An 18,250-nucleotide genomic window follows, 5' to 3' on the forward strand; every position below is an offset into this window, starting at 1 on the left:
TGAGTTTGTGGAAATTTGGGGGGCTGGGATGGGGGTGAAGTTTGGGGCGTCCCAGGGGATGCTGTGCCCTTGCCCGGGGGGTCAGTCTGGGGCTGAGACAGAGAGGTCCTGGGTGCAGGTTCAGGGCCAGGTTCTGGGTTTGGTCCATGCCAGATGCCCGGGGCCCCCCTCTTGGTGTCAGGGCACCCCCTCAGCACTGCCAACCCCTTTGGCCCCAGGGTTGGGGGCTGCTGCCCCCCCCCCCCCCCCATCCCCAGGGTCACTGAGCAAAACCACAGCACAAACACCTCCTCAGCTCGAAACCACTTTGCAGCTCTGGAAGGAGACTCCCAAAGTGCTCCCTCTTTATTTTTATAAATGAAGTGACCTGTGCCGGGGGGGCTGCCCTGTGCTCCTGCCACCAGCTTGTCCCCGTGCTGCGAGCAAGGCCACCCCACAGTGGGTGGCCCTGGGACCCCACGCGGGGGCCTCTGAACCACAGTGACATAATGCAAGGGAGGCTGCGAGGACGTGCTAGGGACACCGAGCGAAACTGCTGTGGGCAGCTCGTTCGTTGCCAGTGACCTTGCAGCTCATCGCCTGCTTGCACCAAACCCCAACATCGACGTGTCCCCCCTCCCGGCACAGAGCAGGGGGGACAGGCCCTGGTGGCACCTGGGGACAATCCAGCGCTGTGATTTCCTGGCACTGTCCCCACTCCCAGCCTGGGGAAGGTGACAGAAACCTGCTCTGCATCAGAGCATCTCGAGTGGGGACTGGAGGATGCAGGTGGGTGTGGATCCTGCAGCTCGAAGCTGGTGGGGATGACCTGGGGCAGAGGCTGCAGAGCGAGGAAAGGCAGAGCTGCCTGTTACACGGTGATGGACCCCCGGGCAGCCCGGGTCTGACAGAGGGGAGTACCAAAGCGGAGCTGGGAGTCGACATTTCGGCTGGATTAACCGGGCTGAGGTGTGCCACCCCAGGGAGGGCAGAACCTGAGCTCTGGGGATGCTGATGTGCCCTGGCTTGGTGTCCGGGTCCAAACCTGACTCCAAAATCAGCCCTGGAGAAGGCACTGCCCAATTCCCCCCCCCACTCACCTCCTGTCCTTGTGTGACCTCCACATGGGCAAAGCCAGGGTGCAGCCATGGGGACAAGCGTGACACCGTACCCTGCCCCGGCTCCCCCAGGCCTGCAATTTTCCGGGCATCCCCCGGGTGGATGCTGGGTGCTGTGGGGTGGGTGGCCATGCTGGGGGTCCTGCTCCCTCCAGCCGTGGCGGGGAGGTGAAGGGCTGTCCGGGTGAGCTGCTTGGTGCAGGGTTCCCGCGGGGAGCACACCGTGCTGCTGTAAGCAGCAAGGGGGAACTGATGCAGTTCCCAAGCTCCCGTTAACAGGAGCAGAGCTACCAGGCAGCAGGTGGGAAAGGGGTTATCAAGGGCTTTTTTTTCCCCAGAAAAATCAGCTCCTATGCCAGCCCCATCATGGGACACACCCTTCCACACTGGCCATACTGGGGGTCCAGTCCCTGCCCCAGGGGGTTCAGGAAGAGGGGCTGGAGGGATGGGGACTCTCTGGCTGAGGCTTTCAGTGCAGGCTGTGCTGGTGGAAAGGACACGACATCTTTCTTGGAACTGCTTTTAAAGCTCATGATTTATAGAGGGCTTCAGAGTGCAATTAGCAGACTGTTAATTAGCCCTGCTCGTAATCTTAATTGATCCTGAAGAGGAGACAGGAGGGAAAGCAGAAGCATAAAGCATTGGCAGAGTGGCATCCCAGCAGCCGCACAGTCTGAGGCGACGTGTCCAGATGCTCAGTCCTGCCACAGGCCGGGGTTTGGGGACACGTAGGGTGGCCCTTTGCCTGCCTGGGGCATGGGAACTCCCTGCCCTGTCCCCCCACAGTCACCTCGGGTTGCCCAGGGGCTGGACCTGGCTAAGAGCAGCTTCCAGCCATGGTGACCAAACCCCTTCTTTGGGCACAGGGGCTGCCTGGACCCCCTGGGTGAGGGGCTGCCTGGGTTGGCCTCTGCTGCCAGCTCCAGGTCCACAGCTTGAAAGCTTTGAGCTCCCTCTTGAGGCTCTTCCTGCCCCCAAATCCTGGGGTTTTTGGGGAGCCTGAGTGGCTGGATGTCCTGGGCTAGTGCTCTGCATCCCGAGTGACACAGCCCATAGGACACAACGGAGCCCCAACACTCTCCTGGCCATAGGGAGGGGACAGACACTGTCACTGGGAGCCAGTTTGGAGACTTTGGGCCAAGTGCCAGCGACACGGGCGCAGGGACCGACATCCCCTCCCCAGCCAAAAATGCAAGCGGGGCTGGAAACAAGCCGGGAGCCAAACCTGCGCCGCCTGCCAAGGCCAACACACCAGCTTTCAAAATAGCCCATGTCCCGCGTGGCCCGGCTGGAGCAGGGTGCCAGGGGAACCACCCACGCGGGACGGGAAGGCCGGCAGCGCCGCGGCGGGCAGCACTCCTCCACCAGACGGAAAGGTCACCCCATCCGGATCCCACAGCCAGGCTTGGGCACCGGCCCAGGCGCTGATGACACCAGGCTGGAGGAGTCAGCGTTGCACCCGGTCCCCTGGCCTGGCGCTGGCGGGATGCCCGGGACGTGCACCAAGAGGCCCGACCCCAACGTCCCCTTGTCTCATACATAGTGAAAATTGTGTGCCGGGGGGTGTGGGTTTAGGTGGGGAAACTGCCTCAGTTTCCCCACTGCTCCCAAGGCGCAAGGTCTTTCTGAGAGTAACAGGTAACCTGTAGAGTGAGTTTTCCTGAATTAATCCTTCTTGAATCCTCCCTGATTCCTATGGGGGACCCGCTGGTGGGGCAGATCCCAGGGGAAAAGGTGCTTCTGCTTCCCAGGATATTTATAAGACACAGGAAATTTGTGGTGGCCCCAAGGGCCGGCAGCTGATGGCAGGGCAGTATCTCGCAGGTCCTTTCTCAGCCTTGAGGGACTGAGAACATTTGGGGTGCTTGGTCCTGCCCCAGCAAGGATGCTGCTGCGGCAGGCGGAGGCCAAACATGCCTCTCCCTGTGGTGTCCCCCTCTCACCGCTCTCACCCCTCCTTGCTCCACGCTGAGGCCAGTGTTATGTTGGTGGGGTTGATCCCAGGATTTTCCCAGGAGCAGGAAAGTTGGGGCTGGCCCTGGGAACCAGGAGAGCCAAGGGGAGCAGCGGAATACACAGCTCAGAGCAGCTGCAGCACACATCCCTCTGTCCCTCCAGCCATCCTCTCCATCCCTCCATCTGCCTGTCCCTCTGTCCCCCCATTCACCCATCCCTCTGTCCCTCCATCCGCCTGTCCCTCTGCCCCTCTATCTGCCCCCTCTGTCCCTTCATATGTCCCTCTGTCGATCCACCTGTCCCTCTATCCCTCCATCTGACCTGTCTCTCTGTCCCTCCATCCGTCCCTCTGTCCCTCCATCTATCACTCTGTCCCTCCATCCACCTGTCCCTCTGTCCCTCCACCCCTCCCTCTGTCTCTCTGTCCTTCCATCCATTGCTCTGTCCCTCTGTCCCTCCATCCCTCCCTTTGCCCACTCCCTGGCCCCGCCCGGGCCCCTCTCCCCCGCCCCCCCGTCCCTCTCCCCCCCCCGCGGGCCCGAGGAGGCTCCCGGCCCCGTCGGGGGGGCGGTGCTGGGCGGAGCCGCCCTGCGCTGCCGGGGCGGGGGGGTCCCGGCCGGGGGGGCGCTGGGCTGCACCCCACGGCGAGGGGCCGGCCCGGGGGCAGGAGGGGCCGCCCCGGCCGGGCGGCGGCGCGGGGAGGGAGGCGCACCCCGGCGGGGCCGCAGCTCCGCTACCCCGGCCCGGTGCCGCTTCCCGGTGCCGCTTCCCGGGCTAAGATCCAGCTTGGGAGCCCCGGTCGGGGAAGCTCCCGCAGGCCGGGGAGCCTGCCGGCCCGCTGCCCCTTCCCCGCTTCCCGGTGCTTCCCCCCCGGTTCCCGGGGCCGGACGGGCCCCGCCATGCCCGCCGCCTACCCGCAGCGGGCCCTGACGGTGCTGCTGCTCTTCGGCACGCTGGCCGCCGCCATGGCCCTGCTCGCCTCCAGCCTCATCTTCCAGCTGCCGGCGGGGCGCACCGGTGCCGGTGCCGGTCGAGGTGCGCTACCGGAGCCGGCGGCCGCCGTGCTGCTGCCGGTGTCGGCTGTGCTGGCCGCACTCTGCCTGGTGCTGAACGTCAGCTGCCTCCTGCTCTGCCTCCTCCACGGCTACTTCAGCACCGAGCTGTGCCGGGGGCAGCCCGGGCCCGACCGGTGAGAGCGGTGGGGGCACCGGGGCTGGGGGGGGCAGGGGCACTGGGGGGCACCGGAGCCCCGGGAGTGCTGTGGGGGAGGCTCAGAGGGGTCACGGGGAGGCTGGGGGGCAGCAGGCGGCTGGAGGGGAAGGGTTCTGCAGGGGACGGAGGGTGCCGGAGGGGTGTAGGAGGGATGGGGGGGAATGAGGGGGCAAGGGGTGTCACCCAGGACCTGTCACAGGCTGCCCGTCCCCTTGGTGTGGGCTCATGCACAGCCCTGCCGACCCCTCCTGCACCCCAAGATCCAGCCTTGCCAGGGCCCCCCCCGTCACTGCCCCTGCGAAAGGGAGTTGTGCGAGTGACCGATGCTGCTGGCACTCACAGGTCACAAAATCCCCCTCTGCGGCATTTGCCGGGGAAACAGGGATCTCTGTGGCTGACGCGCCCCATCGTGTCGGGTGTAGCTGCGCTTAATGACTGTATCAACTAGGAGAAAGTTTATAGCAACCCGTCCACCCGGCTGCTGTACTACTGATCTACTACTAATACACGCTGTTTAATTTCCCTGGTAACATCCCTGTGTAACCCGCGTGTGCTGGGGTTGCAGGGTTACAGGAGATGGGTCACAGCAGCCTGCGAGGCCAGTTCAGCTCCAGGGCCAAGGCCGGGGAGATGTGCTGGGCCCAGCCGCGATGCCCAGGAGCATCCCAGATTTGCCCCTGTGGAGCGGGAGAGCTGGGCATCTCGGGTCACCGCTGGGGTGACTGCAGAGGCCACTCGCACAGCACCAAAATGACCGCAGGCCTGGGATCGTTAACCACAGACATGTGTCGACTTAATCATTACCAGCACATTTACACCTGGAAAACCATTTCCAAAGCAACTCCCCCCTCTGGCCTTGCTGGGGACCTGGGCTGGGTTGGTGCTGGCCTGGCCCAGCACCAGCTCTGCTCCTGGGTTAAAAAAACCCAACAAAACATCTTGTCAATAATCAGATTTAAAAGCATCTTGGTGGAAACTGGTCCGTAGGTGGAAGTCCTTCCCTGTAGCTCATGCGATGGGCCCCAGGGGACCATTTTGGGACCTTCAGCAAGTCAAAACTCATTTAAAGGAAATTATAATGTTTCAACAGTTACTTTTTGTCCCTAATTAGACAAACCCATCAATGCCTCGTGCTCTGTGTGGAGCGCGACGGCTGGAGGCACTCCAACTAGCGGCAGCATCTCCTCTTAGCGTCTTCCAAGCGAGGCTGATGCTCGGTGCGCTCATTAACGGAGGAGAGCAAAAATTTCTGCAAAACACAAAGTTCCCGCAGCAAACTTTGCTTTCTGTGGGAGCTGAGTTTCTGCTGGTAATCTGTTAGAGCAGCAAAAGTCCCCAGCAGCCGTAAATCTGAGCTCTGGTATCGATTTGGGCTGTAAAATGCGCTGTTTGGAAGCGGTGAGGTTCGACTCCAACAATCCCACCTGGGAACCAGGGGTAGCACTAATCAGGCAGCCAGCTGGAAAGTCACAGGTAGAGACGGAGCGTGCCGGCGGCAGGACAGCCCGTTCTCCAACAGCAATGACTTGTTCAAGGACTTAAGAGGACAGACCAACCGCCTCTGCGCGGCTGTGGAGCCCCCCGGCTCGTCAAGCAGGAAAGCTCGTCCCAAACAATTCGATTTAAAATAATATTTCTGTGCTCTCCCCCCCCTGCAAAGCAAGAGGCTGCTTTTGGCTTTGCTGCAGGTGGTACGAGGTGTTGTAGGGTTGGGAGCCCCGGGGTTGGCCTCCCTCTGCCTGGGAGCTCAAGCAGATCACTTAGGCTGGCCGTGCCTCAGTTTCCCCAGCTGCAACCCGAGGGTTACACTGGTGTTTGGGAGGAGAAGGGCAGGTTCTCTGGACACAGGGATGCTGCAGGCTGCCCCTGGGCAGGAGGTGCTGGCAGGAGGTGGCCCCTCTCCCCGATGTGGGATGCCGTTAGCTGCCATCTCCTCATGGCCGAGCTGGCCTGGCCCCACCGGGCACCGGTTTCATTAGGGGACCCGCTCACGTCCCAGGGACCTTTCCCACGTTGGGCTTGTCACACTGAATTACCGCTCTGCTTCTCAGTGCTGCGCTCAATAGTCCCAGCCAGCTCCAAACAAAGTCCTTCTCCTCCCTGCTAATCCTCCCCGACTCAGGTAATTAATAAAACAAAGCGGCTGCTCTTCCCCGCTGCCAGCGAGAAGCGGGTCCAGGGTCTATTAACGGCTCCTGGCTGCAGGGTCCCCATGCAGGCGGCAACAGCCAAGGGGCTACAAGAAGCCCGGGAGGAGGGGAGGGGGCCAGGCCATGCTGGGGGGAGCCTGGGCCAGGGCACAGCATCCTTGGCGGCAGAATTCACCCCGCAGGAGCTGGCTGCTGTGGAGGAGTGACAGGAGGGCTGGTCCTGCCAGGAGGATGGTTGAGCTGCTGCCCCTTCAGCTGCTTCTTCCAAGCCAGGCTGTGTTTCCAAACAGCTCCTGGAGATTTTTGGAGGTGGCCAGCAGGACCAGCAACGCCTTGTGCACCCCCAGTTGTTTCAAGGGACTCTTGGCAGCTTCCCAGCACACAGCCCTGCCAGCATCTCTCAGCGCTCCCGTTTCCAACCCCTCCAGTTGCCTGGCACCCGTCCGCCAACCTCCACCCTGTCCACACTACGCTGCGTCCCTTAACGAGACCACATCCCGCTCTCCCAATTAGCAGAGGCATCCTCTAGTGACAGCAGCCTCCAAAGCCCAGCAAGGACTGAGCTTTGCCAGGTCAATGGCTCCAAAGCTGCCCCAGCAGAGCTGCTGGTGGCTTGGCACAGAGCGTGCGGTGGGAGGCACAGCAGCAGGCACAAGGGCTCTGTGCTAGGTGGGAAACTAAGTCCCTGCTCGAAAGAAGCTTTTTAAGCATAATTCAAGCGCCAAGCCCCTTCCAGACAAAAGGCCTGCAATCCGAGCTGAGCACAGAACCCCAGTCCCAAGGGTGGAGAGAGAACCTGGCCATGCTGAAGTCAATGTGCCAGCACTTGTTGTTGGTTACCTGCAAAAAGCCTCCAACCCTTTGTCTCTTCCCAGCCCCCAGCCCCATCTGGTTTCTGAAGCACAGGAGCCACGAAGGAAAAGTTTGAAATGTTGAGTGATCTCCAAATCTGTTCCTGAGTGAGAGGGCAGCAGCCCAGAGCCGTGCAACCCAGCAGCCAGGGGAAAACCCCAGTTCAGCAGAGGTCCTCAGGCTCGCGAGCTGGCTCTGAACCTCTTCTTTATGCAAAAACAGTGTTTCAGTTTCTTAGCAGGGGCCAAAGCATCGGTGTTTTTCCTGTGCTGAGATCAGGGCCAGGAGATTGCACAGAGCTGTTCTTTTTCTCACCTGTTTTGCAGGGCAGACTGGTTCCTTCTGGACAGCCGCACAGTTCGCCACACTGCCATCGGCTTGTTCTGCTGCGGCGTCTCAGTCTACCTAACAGGCAAGTGCTCGTTGCCCACCAGCGCAGCCCCACGGGGACTGTGCATCTCCAGCCCAGACCATACATCCTGCGCTGGTTGCTGAGTGCTTGTCAGCTGCTGAGTTTCTACTTCAGCAGCGGGTTTGTTTTGCAAATGCCTTTGCCAGCTCATTCCCATAGCGTAAGCTTTCTGTTCGGGGTGACCAGCCCTCGCGAGGGCTCCTCTGGCCTGAATCGTGCAGGTCAAATTCATCGCTTTAGTCCTAGTTCCTCAAGACGTTCTGCGCGCTCTTCCTTCCAGCTCTCGCCATCTACATGCTGCTGCTGTTCGAACTGGAGGCCGGCATCGCCAGCGCCTGCATCCTCTCCTCCGGCATCATTGTCCTGCTGATCACGGTGACGCACGCCCTGGTACGGGCTTCCCAGGTTTCACGCCGTAGCCACTCTGAGGTCTCCCACACCCTGTACGAGAATGACTCTGCCCAGCACGGCGAGTCCTCCACCAGCGATCTGAACAACAAGAACATAGCTGCGCCCCGGCCCCGGCCTGAGATCCACCGGGAATTTTCCTTCCCTCCTTTCCTGGAGCACAAATCCCAGCTGGGCTCTCCAGCCAGCAGCAACCTCACCTCCTCGGGCAGCCCCGGGCTTCGCTCCGAGAAGGAGAGCTACAACCTGCCCCGAACGCACAGGACACTGTCAGCAGAGTCTGGGCTGCTGCAGGTGCAGGGCAAGCCCTGGAACAGCATCACGCAGGAGATGAGGAATGTGATGTCGCGCAAACCTGGAGCCTTGGGCAAGGACTCAACTCTGGTGTGAATGGAAACGGGACCTTTTCACCCTGCCGCAAGCACCTGGGCCACAATTTGCATCTGTTTAGAGTTTAATATAGGTCATGTCTCACCAGGGCAGGGGTCTGTGCAGCCACTGCCTGATGCTCTTTGCTTCTTTTACTGAGAAGACGCCACCTCCACTCAAAGCCAAAAGCCCTAAGCCACCTGCACTGAGTCCCTGTCCCCTCCTGTGACTTGCGACGCTGCTGACACTTGCCACCCTGCAAACACGAACCCTGCTGGCAGGGCAGCAGCTGGCAGTGCCCCAGCAGGACCCCCATGGCTGTCCCAGCTGCAGCGAAGGACGTGAAACCCCCACTTCCCCCATGTGGGTGAGAAGCAGCAAGTGGACCTTGCCCACAAGCAGACCTACCCTTCTCCAGCAGATGCCAGCCGATTTCTCCACCTGGCTGTATCTCCCTGCCTCCTTCCTTCCCCCTCCATCCCCAGGAGCCAGCATGGCACCAAGTTTGTACAACCGACCCAGCAGGGCTTTCCCCCAGCATGCAGCCAGGAGGTGCAAGAAGAGCAAGCGAGAGGGAACCAGGAGTCTGCAGCTGCAGGGTGGGGGCTAGGGTGACAGCCAGCCCGCTGCTTGGTCACCAGCCCATCTCAGATTCCCTCTCACCTCCTGTGCCATTATCCTGAAAGACTCCCGTTATCCTGAGCACTTTGGAGACCGAGTTTAGCACTGCTTTGATCCCTGCATCCTTGCTAAATTCTTCAGCAGGACCAAACTGTTGGTTCCAGGATTGATCGATATCGAAGTTGCATCCTTTTTAAAGCAACCTCTAAAGCTGTGCATCCAGCTCTGCTTCCCACTGCTTGACAGGGGATGAGGAAAGTCCTTTTTCTGTTAGGCTTTTGGAGTTTGTTGTTTTTTGGTTTTTTTGAAGAACAGGACAGTGGTGTTTTGTTTTGTTTCTCCACTTGAAAGCCTCCAACGCTGCATGTCTTTGTTTTGCTCCGTGCCCTTTGAAACACGCAGAGCCAGCAGGTTCCAAGACCCCCCAGCCCAAGGCGAGCAACAGGGGAAAGTTTTAGACAGAACTTTGTTTTTTCTTTTTATTGTTCTCACTAAAACCAAATTCAGCAAATCCCTGGCACGTACACAAAAAACTTTCCTTGCAGAATGCCTCCTGAACAAAGCTGAAGTGTGCCTATGTTACGTCTTTACACAGCCATGTACAAAACACTGAAAGCAAGACCTAGTTTTTCTGAGATATTTTTCTGTGGCCAAGAGGTAGAAAGAAAAACGCCTCATAGCAGCCTGCCATCGAAAAGAACTGGAAAGGACTAATGCAGAACCACACATCTCCCTTTTGCAGAGTGCTGTGGAAAGGGACACAACTGCTCCCCAGAGCACTCCCCCAAAGGCAGCCCTGACCCCAGCAGCAGGATTTGCCTGCGCAAGTGCAGCACCTTGTTACTGGGAACAGAGAGGCAGGCAGAGGCCTCTGTGCAACTTCACAGGTTGAGCAGGTGGTTTCTCACTCCTCCCTGCGGTTGGAGAACGCAGAGCTGGGCTGGAGAAGGCAGCAGCGGATGGCCAGTCTTGTCTAAAATCAGGAACTGGCTGGAGGATTCTTGGCTTGTGGGGCAACAGCGCTGTAAAAAGAGAGAGACAGTCACGTGCAGCAGGCAGGCAGGCCACCAGCAGAACGCGGAGAACCAGGGGCTCCCTCAAATGAAACCTCACTGCTTGCAGCTTAGGCAAGCACACCTTGCAGCGTGCGGCGCAGACCATGGTGCAGCACGCACCAGCCCCCATGGGTGTCAAGACAGCGAGGTTTGCAGCCACACCACCAGCAACGCCCGTTAAAAATGCTATGGGCTGTGCAGAGTGCGACCCTGCCACACGGGCTACTGGGAGAATATGCAACCTGAACCAGAAGTGCCTAAGGTAGAGTCATTCTGCAGAGACAGAGGCTCCGTTTGCTGTGGTAGTTCTGTCAGGGATGGGCATTTGGGAATTCTCTCACTCCTGCCCAGTCAGACTTCATTACAATCATCGTTCTTGGGAGGGACAAATACACTAGACTCAGACAATCTGCTGGAAGATATTTTAGTAGCTGTAGTTCAACTGCAAACATACAAAAATGCATCATTGTTCTCCTACCACTCATCTCTACGGGACTCTGCTCAAAAAGGTGCCACATACAAGACAGAGAATAGCACCAAAGGCAGCCTCTCACCTACTCCATTCTCGGTAGCATCAACTCATTCCAAATGCCTTTGACACAACAGAGATTTAACGTATTACACAACCAAATATCCCTTTTTGAATAAGAAAATAAATTATTTTCCAGTTACCCTTTGGTAAACAAGATTATTTGCTTCCTAGTAAACAAAGCCAGAAGATGACTGGAAGGCAAGCAGCGTGCTCTTTCAAGTAATAGTCTAGAATCATATTACTGAGGTAACTGCTTGGCAGATTTGCACTGGGCAGCATGACATCACCAAAGCCTCTGCCAGCCAGAAGGGTCACTCAGCTAGACAGGCAGCGCGACATCCCCTTGCTACCTGCGGCCCTGAGCAGCATTCAGCTGATCCTTCATGGCTATGGCATGTTTGAGCAGACTGTCGATGCTCTTGAAGTACACGCTGCTGTCAGTCATGTTCTTTATGGCACTGCAAGAAGAAATAGAGGGGGGGTGGAGGGAGATGGAGGAGTGGTTAGTATTTCCAAAGGCACTGCAGTTTTAGAGTGTGCACGCACTCTGACGGAGAGGATTGTTAATGAGAAACCTCAGCTTTATGCATCCTCACACACTAGCTAGCTGGTGGGTGGATTTACTGCAGGAGGTTGGCAGGTCTGCAGCACACATGGACCTGGGGACGGGCTGGCACGCTCGGCACAGTGAAGCCCCCGAGGTTCACGGCGACAGTTCGGGGAGCGCTGCCTCATCCCCTCACCCCCTCGCCCTGACTATGCTCTCTCCCCAGCTGACACCAGGGAGGCGTCAGGGAAGCACAGGTGGCTTCTGCTTTGTTTCTACCACGCCACCTCCACGTGCCAACACAACCCTCCTGCTCAGAGGAGTCTCCCGTACCTGCAGGCGTACTCTACGGTGTAGATGGCTCCTTGGCTTTGCTCCTCCCAGCTCTGCATGTCGGACTGAAAGAGAAGGCGGCACTGTTAGGTGCGCACCAGGCAGCCGCAGCGTCGCAGCCCGCAGCCGTACGCTCTGCCAGCCCTCCCCAAACCAGGGCTCTGGCTGCTTTTCACTGGGAACTGCATTTGGATTCTGTCTCCCTCTTAACAGCCTCCGACAACACTCCAGGCTCCGGGTGCTACACATGAGCATTTAAAATAAATATTTATTGTGTGTATTTCAGGAAGGGCTACTAGTTCAGGCCAGCACTTTGGCTACTCTGGCAAAATTCCCCTTGGTTTTAGATGTTTTAGCCCACAAGCCAGCTGAGAGCCACGATCAGTCAGGCTGCAAGCAACTGGCAACTGCACTGAGCACAGCAGACCAGCTGGATGTTTCAGGGCATCCAGATCTCCCGGTGTGTCTGGCCCAGCAGGTAGCCAGGATTGGAGCTAACACAGCTCCTGCAGAATTCGGTCCTTAGGTCTTCATGCCAAACCAGGTAAAAATTTCTTTCACAGCACTGAAAGTTCTCATTTCGTTAGACCTGCCACAAATGTTTTCATAGCTGCAAGCATTCCTGTCCTCTAGTCTGCTCTGAAACTCTGGCATCTGATCCCAAGCAGCAGCCAGCACCGTGCCCTTCCTTTCCCGAGCTGAAAGGAGCCCTGTAAACTTCACACAAACTCCAGCAGCACTGCACGCAGCCAGCGCTGGCAGGGGACATCATTGTATGCTGTAGCTCCAAGGAGAGGGAAAACCAAACAAATACACAAATCGCAATGAAAGCGCAGCTGAATTCAGAGGTGTAGCTCAATAGATAACTATTTCAAAAGTCCTTAAGTAGTTTGGGCATTCTTTAAAATATGTTCTCATGGGAGCTAATTCTCCAGTCTATTCTGCTGGGTCTAGTTACAAGCCAGGGAAAATCCAAGGGCCTCTTTCTGTGAGCAAAAGTGGTCGGGCAGGAGCTTGGACTTTGTCCAAAATCACTTCTGCTGTTCAAAGCCTGTCCTACATCAGGACGCTTGACCACACAGATTTAACCTACAAAAGAAACAAGCCTCTACATGCAGGGCTCCAGGCAGTTCTCTGCAGGAGAGGGTCCTTCGCCCCAGGACTCACAACCCCGCAGAGACTGCACTTGTCCCAGAGTCCAGTCACGGTTTACACAACCATATCTGTTGCTGCACGCAGAGGCAGCTGCAAAAGACATAGAGAAATCTTCTGGCAGCTCCTTACCCTGCTCTCTCCAAGAGGTGCCAGATGACCTTTAAGAACCATTTAGACCCTGCCATCGCACTGGCTCAGTGGTATGTCACAGCCACCTGGCTGCGGTCTGCCGTTTCTGAGCACCGGTGGACTTCAATAATTTCCCAGTATCAGAGCTAGTGATGCCTCTTACCAGCATTCCCAGCACTTCCTGGGATTTTCATGTCTTTAATTAGGAACAAGAGCCTTTCCCTAGAGCTCCTCATTTCTTAATCTTTTCTTGATGTCCTTTCTTCAAATTCCCAAGACATGCCCTTGGATGCAGTTTAAGAACTAAAGCCAGCTATTAATACACAATAGCACTAATGATATATTACTATCGCTTGGAAGTAAATTAACGAGGAGATGTAAGTTCTCAAAAGATCAGGCGAAATCCAGAAAGGCTGCTCTGTGCTGAGCGGGGCTTAGTGGCGCGGCTACGATGCGCAGAGGCAGCAAGAGCCTTGAATCACGCTGTATCTTATCAGGGAGGTGGTAAATCTGCTTGGAGAGTTTGAGATGCTGAGGAAGGTATTAAGATTATTGTTCTATCAAATCACAGAAAGTTGCTTGTTGTAAAAACGTGGAGGTGACCTTCTCCTTGCAGAAACTTTTCTCCCAGCACCTTCCCTCCCAATTTTTCCAAGGTTTAATCCCCCTGGGAATTTCAAAGGCCGAGTCTCAGGAGAACTCATCCAGCCAGAGACGTGAATTGCTGCGTGGCTGAAGGAAAACTGGAAACCACCAATAAATCCTGTTTCCTTTATACATTACTTACACCTTGAAACTAAATTACTTGAGAACGGATCCACACAGAACGTTGCTTTTTCTTCTTTTCTGTTCTGAAGAATTAAAACCACCTCACTTCAATGCCTTTGATCTGATTTAGATAAAACCTGACAGTGTTTTCACGGTGCACAGCCCAGCTGACACCCTCCTGTTCCAGTCTCTAGCCACAAAGCCAATGGGCTCTGGCAGAGCAACCCAAAATATCCATCCCCATCTAATTGAACGCTCTGCTGTGACAATGGCCCTGTCAGGGGCCTGAGCACATCCCTCTCTCCTGGGGTTTTGTTGTCTGGGCTCAAGGGCTTGACAGGCCCAGCCTATTTGCTGCAAACAGCAATGCCTGAAACTGGGATAAAATGAGAGTGGGATCAAGAACAATGGAGAGAACCTGGCCACCAGCCCATTGGCAGCAGCCTAGCAGCACAGTCAGGACACCGGCCTAACCGAGTTGTGTTTAACCGTCCCAGTTCCTACCAGGGACCAGGGACCAGCAGGGAGGAGAACATGCTCCCAAACATGATGCTGCAGCCTTTGAAAAAAAAATAAAAAAAATTAACTTGGGAGCTGACAATGCTGGAGGAAAAGTAACGAGCAGCAGCTCTGGATCTGCTCTTGTTCCAGCTGACACAAATAATTTTCTTGCCATTTTCTCCCAGCTCATGCCACATCAGTGCACCATTAAACACGCAGCCAGTAATCAGGAAAGCAGTTAAGAAGATGGAAGTGCCCATGCAGCGGGCAAAAGGAAATGGATGTGAAAAGCAGCACCTCCGAGCAAGCATCAGGAAATGTTTCTTAACACGAGAGCGGCAAACAGCTTCTTGATCTTCTCTGGCTCAGCATATTTTGAAAACCCATTGATGAAGAGAGTTCACTTAACCAAGTCATCCTCTTTGGATGTGCCCCGGGGCAGAGGGCACCACGCAGTCAGTTCAGCTTTGACCTGATGCACATTTGTCACTGCAGGGAGCACCATGAGCTCTTCCTCCTGTACAAAGGCCACCGCTGCCCCAGACAGGGCTAGTGGCCAGGGCAGGAGGGATGCTGCGAGCCTGAACGTGAAGGCATCAAAGACCAAAGGTATCTGATGCTTGTGCTGGCTGCAGTCACACAAGGGAACGCAGGGTCCTTGTATTTGCTGCTGGCATCCACAGGACAGTGTGACCTCCTTTCTCACAGGAATGAAGTGGAAAGCAACAGCAATTCTGGCTACAAAAGAAAATTCTGTGGGATGGCTGCAACAAAAGAATGAACTTAGATGAGCCAGAGAGGTCGCGGAACATTGCGGGTAACAGCGATGAGCATGCTGAGCAGGGAAAATGAGAGAACCAACGGATTTCAGAGATCTTGGCCAGCATAAACCCCGCTGCCTAAGAACACGCTCTGTGTCCATTGCCTTCACTCAGCTGCCGCTTCCATCAGTGCTTCTGCGCTGCCCCTTGCCCTCATCCCCGTTACACACTGTTCAGCGATGGAAACTGATCTCTTCCCTCTGCATGACTTGTCATACAATTTGCTCAATTTCCTTTTGTTCAGGACACATTCCCTGAAACTGGGACTATCTTGATTAAATGAAAGCAAGTGACAGCTCAGGAATAATATTACAAACCTGTCTCCTGCATGCCAGTGATGCAATCGCATCAGCATGTGCTATACATACATATACATCTCTATATACCTACCACTGCATGCAGACACTTATATAAAACGTTAATAAATAATTGAATAATAAAGTGTCACAATCCAGGTTAATTTGGAAACCAGGGCTGTAAAGCAAAGGTGAAAAATGGGGCCTGACAGTGCATTAGCATAGACATGAAGCAGTAATCTATTCATGAGACATCACTCCTAATGAATCATGACTGGCAGAAGAGGGAGAAGGACAACAACGCTGGCATTAAAGTGTCTGTGCTCCGTGCTCTGGAGGAAAGTAGGAACACAGCTGTGAGATGCGATTCATTATCCTGCTTTGCCTCATGCGGGCTCTTCTCACTTGTTTCTTCATGCTCCCCCTTCCCTCCTCCCGCCTTCCCCCTCATTTTATGCAGGAAATAAAAATCTCACAGTGTAGCAGGGGTAATAAGATTTAACATCTCCCTCCTCCCTGTACAAAACAGACTACTCATTTTTCTTTGTCTCCAGCTGTGAGAACAGAGGACCACGGTTGGACTTTTCCACAGGTAAATTTGCAACATCCCCTCTGGTTCAGACCGAGATGGGGTCCCGCAGCACCTCTCACCCTGATGGCTGATCTCCTCTCTCCTTCCCGCTCTCCCCCAGGCAGGTGAAAAAGGGATGATGTGCTAATTTAGGACAAAATTTTGTGCCTGTGTTGCAGCTCTGGAGTTCAAAGCGAAGCATGGCTCACCTTGTGCTGTGCGAGCTCTGGAAGGGATCTGCGCACGTGCTCCTGCAGCCGGTACAGCGCCACAGAGGGCTCGTTGGCCAGGACGTACATGCTCTCCGTGAATTTGTCCGTCACTGCAACAAGAATAACAACAGTTATGGCAAGTGGGGAGCCATGGAGGGGGAAGGCAGGGTTGGAAAGGGTGCTGGCCTGGAGCACTGGTCCTGTCCCCAACACAACAATGGAGAGATCAGTGCAAAACCCCGTGTATTTTTCGTAATTAGTCTGTTAACAAAAATGTGAAAGCAAAATCCCACTAAACAGTTCCATTTCCACTCTCCCCACAATGGCATCTGCCACCAACAATGAGCTCGGCTCTGGCCGCAGACAGACCAGCCTGGGATGTCATTGCCTCTACGGTCCCCTCTGAGCTCTGGCTGCTCTGGTTTCAGGGACCACTCAGGTTGTGCCCATCACTGGGCCCTTTCTGACCAATTTGGAGGGGGCCGGGAGATGAGTGGAGCCCAGCAGAGGCCTGGCTCTCGTTCCCATGCCTGCAGCTGCCCCATCCAGCTGGGAACATCAGCAGCTCCTGGTCTCATTACCAGCTGCTCGGGTTCCTCTCTGCTCCGGGCCTTGAGCTCTCCTGAATCTGCCCCTCCAATGCTGCAGGGTCCTTCTCTTGCTCCCCTCCAGACACCTCCCCCGGTGACACACTAAAAATGTCCCCAGGGGAGACACGGTGGCTTCCCAGGGCTCGGGAAGTATTGGTGCTGTTCTGAGCTGCCTGCTGAGCCACTTCCCCTCTCTTGACCCTCTCTCCTCCTGGCCCAAGCTCTGTCTGGGCCCCCCTCCCCACAGGAACACCTTTTCAGCTGGCAGTTTGCGCAGCTACATAGCAGCTCTGATCTCTGTTTCCCTGCAGGTTTGCAAGGAGATGGAAAAATCAGAGATTGTTTTGGGGCCGGTGAATCAGGAAGCATTTTCACCCGGCTGAAGCAGAACACCTTTCAGCCCCTGCATAATTTTCTATTTTAAGGACAATTATTCTCTCCTCCCTTCAGAGGTTTTGTTTCAGTGAGAGCTGCTGGGGTTCCATAGGTCTGGCGGGCTGCTGACCGCAAATGGGAATAAATGCAAAACTCTGTAGGAATAATTACACCCAGGTGGTGTAATTTAGGCAGGAACCGACGCTTCTGGCTGTCCAACCGTCCATCCATGTGTCCTGCTAGGCGAGCCGGCAGAGTGGGACACAAGCCCAGGATCCGGGGAGGGGGCCAACAGCCCCGAACTGCATCTTTCTGTCGGGGCACGTCGCCCCCTGCCCTGCCACGACCTCCAGGTCCCTATCGTGACTAACCCCGTGGGGCCTTTCTGGCTCCCGTCGTGACTGCAGTACCCTGTCACCACCCGCGACACCCTGTCACCATCCACCCTGTCGCAACTTGCCCTGCCCCGTTGTACCTTTCTCTCTCACAACCCGCAGGGCCCTGTCGTGACTTCTGTTGTCGCTGCAGAGCCCTGTCCTGCCCACGCTCTGTCGCCACCCACCGGGCCCTGTCGCGACCGGCCAACTCAGAACCGCCAGGGCCCTGTCACGACCGGCCCCGCAGCTCACAGGCCCCCCCGTGCCACCACGCCCCCACCGGTCCCGGCCCGCTCCCACCTTTCTTCACCTTCAGCTGCATCTCGGGCTCCTCCATCCCGCCCCGCCGCCACTTCCGCTTCCGTCGGCGCCCGCCAAAACCGCCCCGGCCGGAAACCCCCGCGGTGCTCCCGCCGCAAACATCCCCGGCTGGAAACATCGCACCAGCGCTAAGTTCCGCTGTGCCCCCTCCTCCGCGTCCCCCTGCGCGGCCGAGCGCTCCCCCCAGCCTGTCCCCCCTCCCCGTGACCCGGCTCATACGGCGGGCAGGCGTCGGGGGTGCCACGGGTGGCCTTCCCCGGGTCGGGCCATGCACCCCCGCTGCCTCCAGCCAGCCCAGCCCCCGGGGAGAGGTGTTAACACACCACTATCGCCCCTTTCCCCATCGGTGCCCCCTCCCCGGGTCTGTCTGTGGAGGCCTCGGGTGCGGAAAGGCCTCAAGAGCCCCGCGCTGGCCCCCCCCGACTCCCCCGGTGCTGTACAGGGAAGCGGGGGTGTCACCGGGCTCCTTGCTAGGCCATGAGGCGCGGGGGCCCCCCTGTGCCCCCCCGTCCTGTGTCCCCGCTGCTGGGCACTTGCCACCTCACAGCCCCGCCATGGCGCCCCAGGCCCGTGGGACTGCAGCCCTCCCA

The 18,250-nt window shown here is 56.9% G+C and overlaps 2 protein-coding genes across 2 annotated transcripts; one reads left to right on the forward strand and one right to left on the reverse strand.

Moving 5' to 3' along the window:
* The first annotated feature begins 3,704 nt into the window (after positions 1-3,704).
* TMEM221 (transmembrane protein 221) lies at positions 3,705-9,425 on the forward strand. The gene is made up of 3 exons (XM_040589621.1): positions 3,705-4,242; positions 7,594-7,679; positions 7,960-9,425. The coding sequence occupies exons 1-3, from the start codon at positions 3,953-3,955 to the stop codon at positions 8,475-8,477; spliced, it is 894 nt and encodes a 297-aa protein (XP_040445555.1). The 5' UTR covers positions 3,705-3,952; the 3' UTR covers positions 8,478-9,425.
* Positions 9,426-9,542: 117 nt separating this feature from the next.
* Positions 9,543-17,742, reverse strand: BORCS8 (BLOC-1 related complex subunit 8). The gene is made up of 5 exons (XM_040589636.1): positions 17,640-17,742; positions 15,995-16,107; positions 11,545-11,609; positions 11,015-11,122; positions 9,543-10,099 (listed from the first exon to the last, which is right to left on the reverse strand). The coding sequence occupies exons 1-5, from the start codon at positions 17,674-17,676 to the stop codon at positions 10,057-10,059; spliced, it is 366 nt and encodes a 121-aa protein (XP_040445570.1). The 5' UTR covers positions 17,677-17,742; the 3' UTR covers positions 9,543-10,056.
* Positions 17,743-18,250: the final 508 nt, after the last annotated feature.

The sequence above is a fragment of the Falco naumanni genome, chromosome 4 (genome assembly GCF_017639655.2).
Source record: "Falco naumanni isolate bFalNau1 chromosome 4, bFalNau1.pat, whole genome shotgun sequence".
In the NCBI taxonomy this organism is placed as follows: domain Eukaryota; kingdom Metazoa; phylum Chordata; class Aves; order Falconiformes; family Falconidae; genus Falco; species Falco naumanni.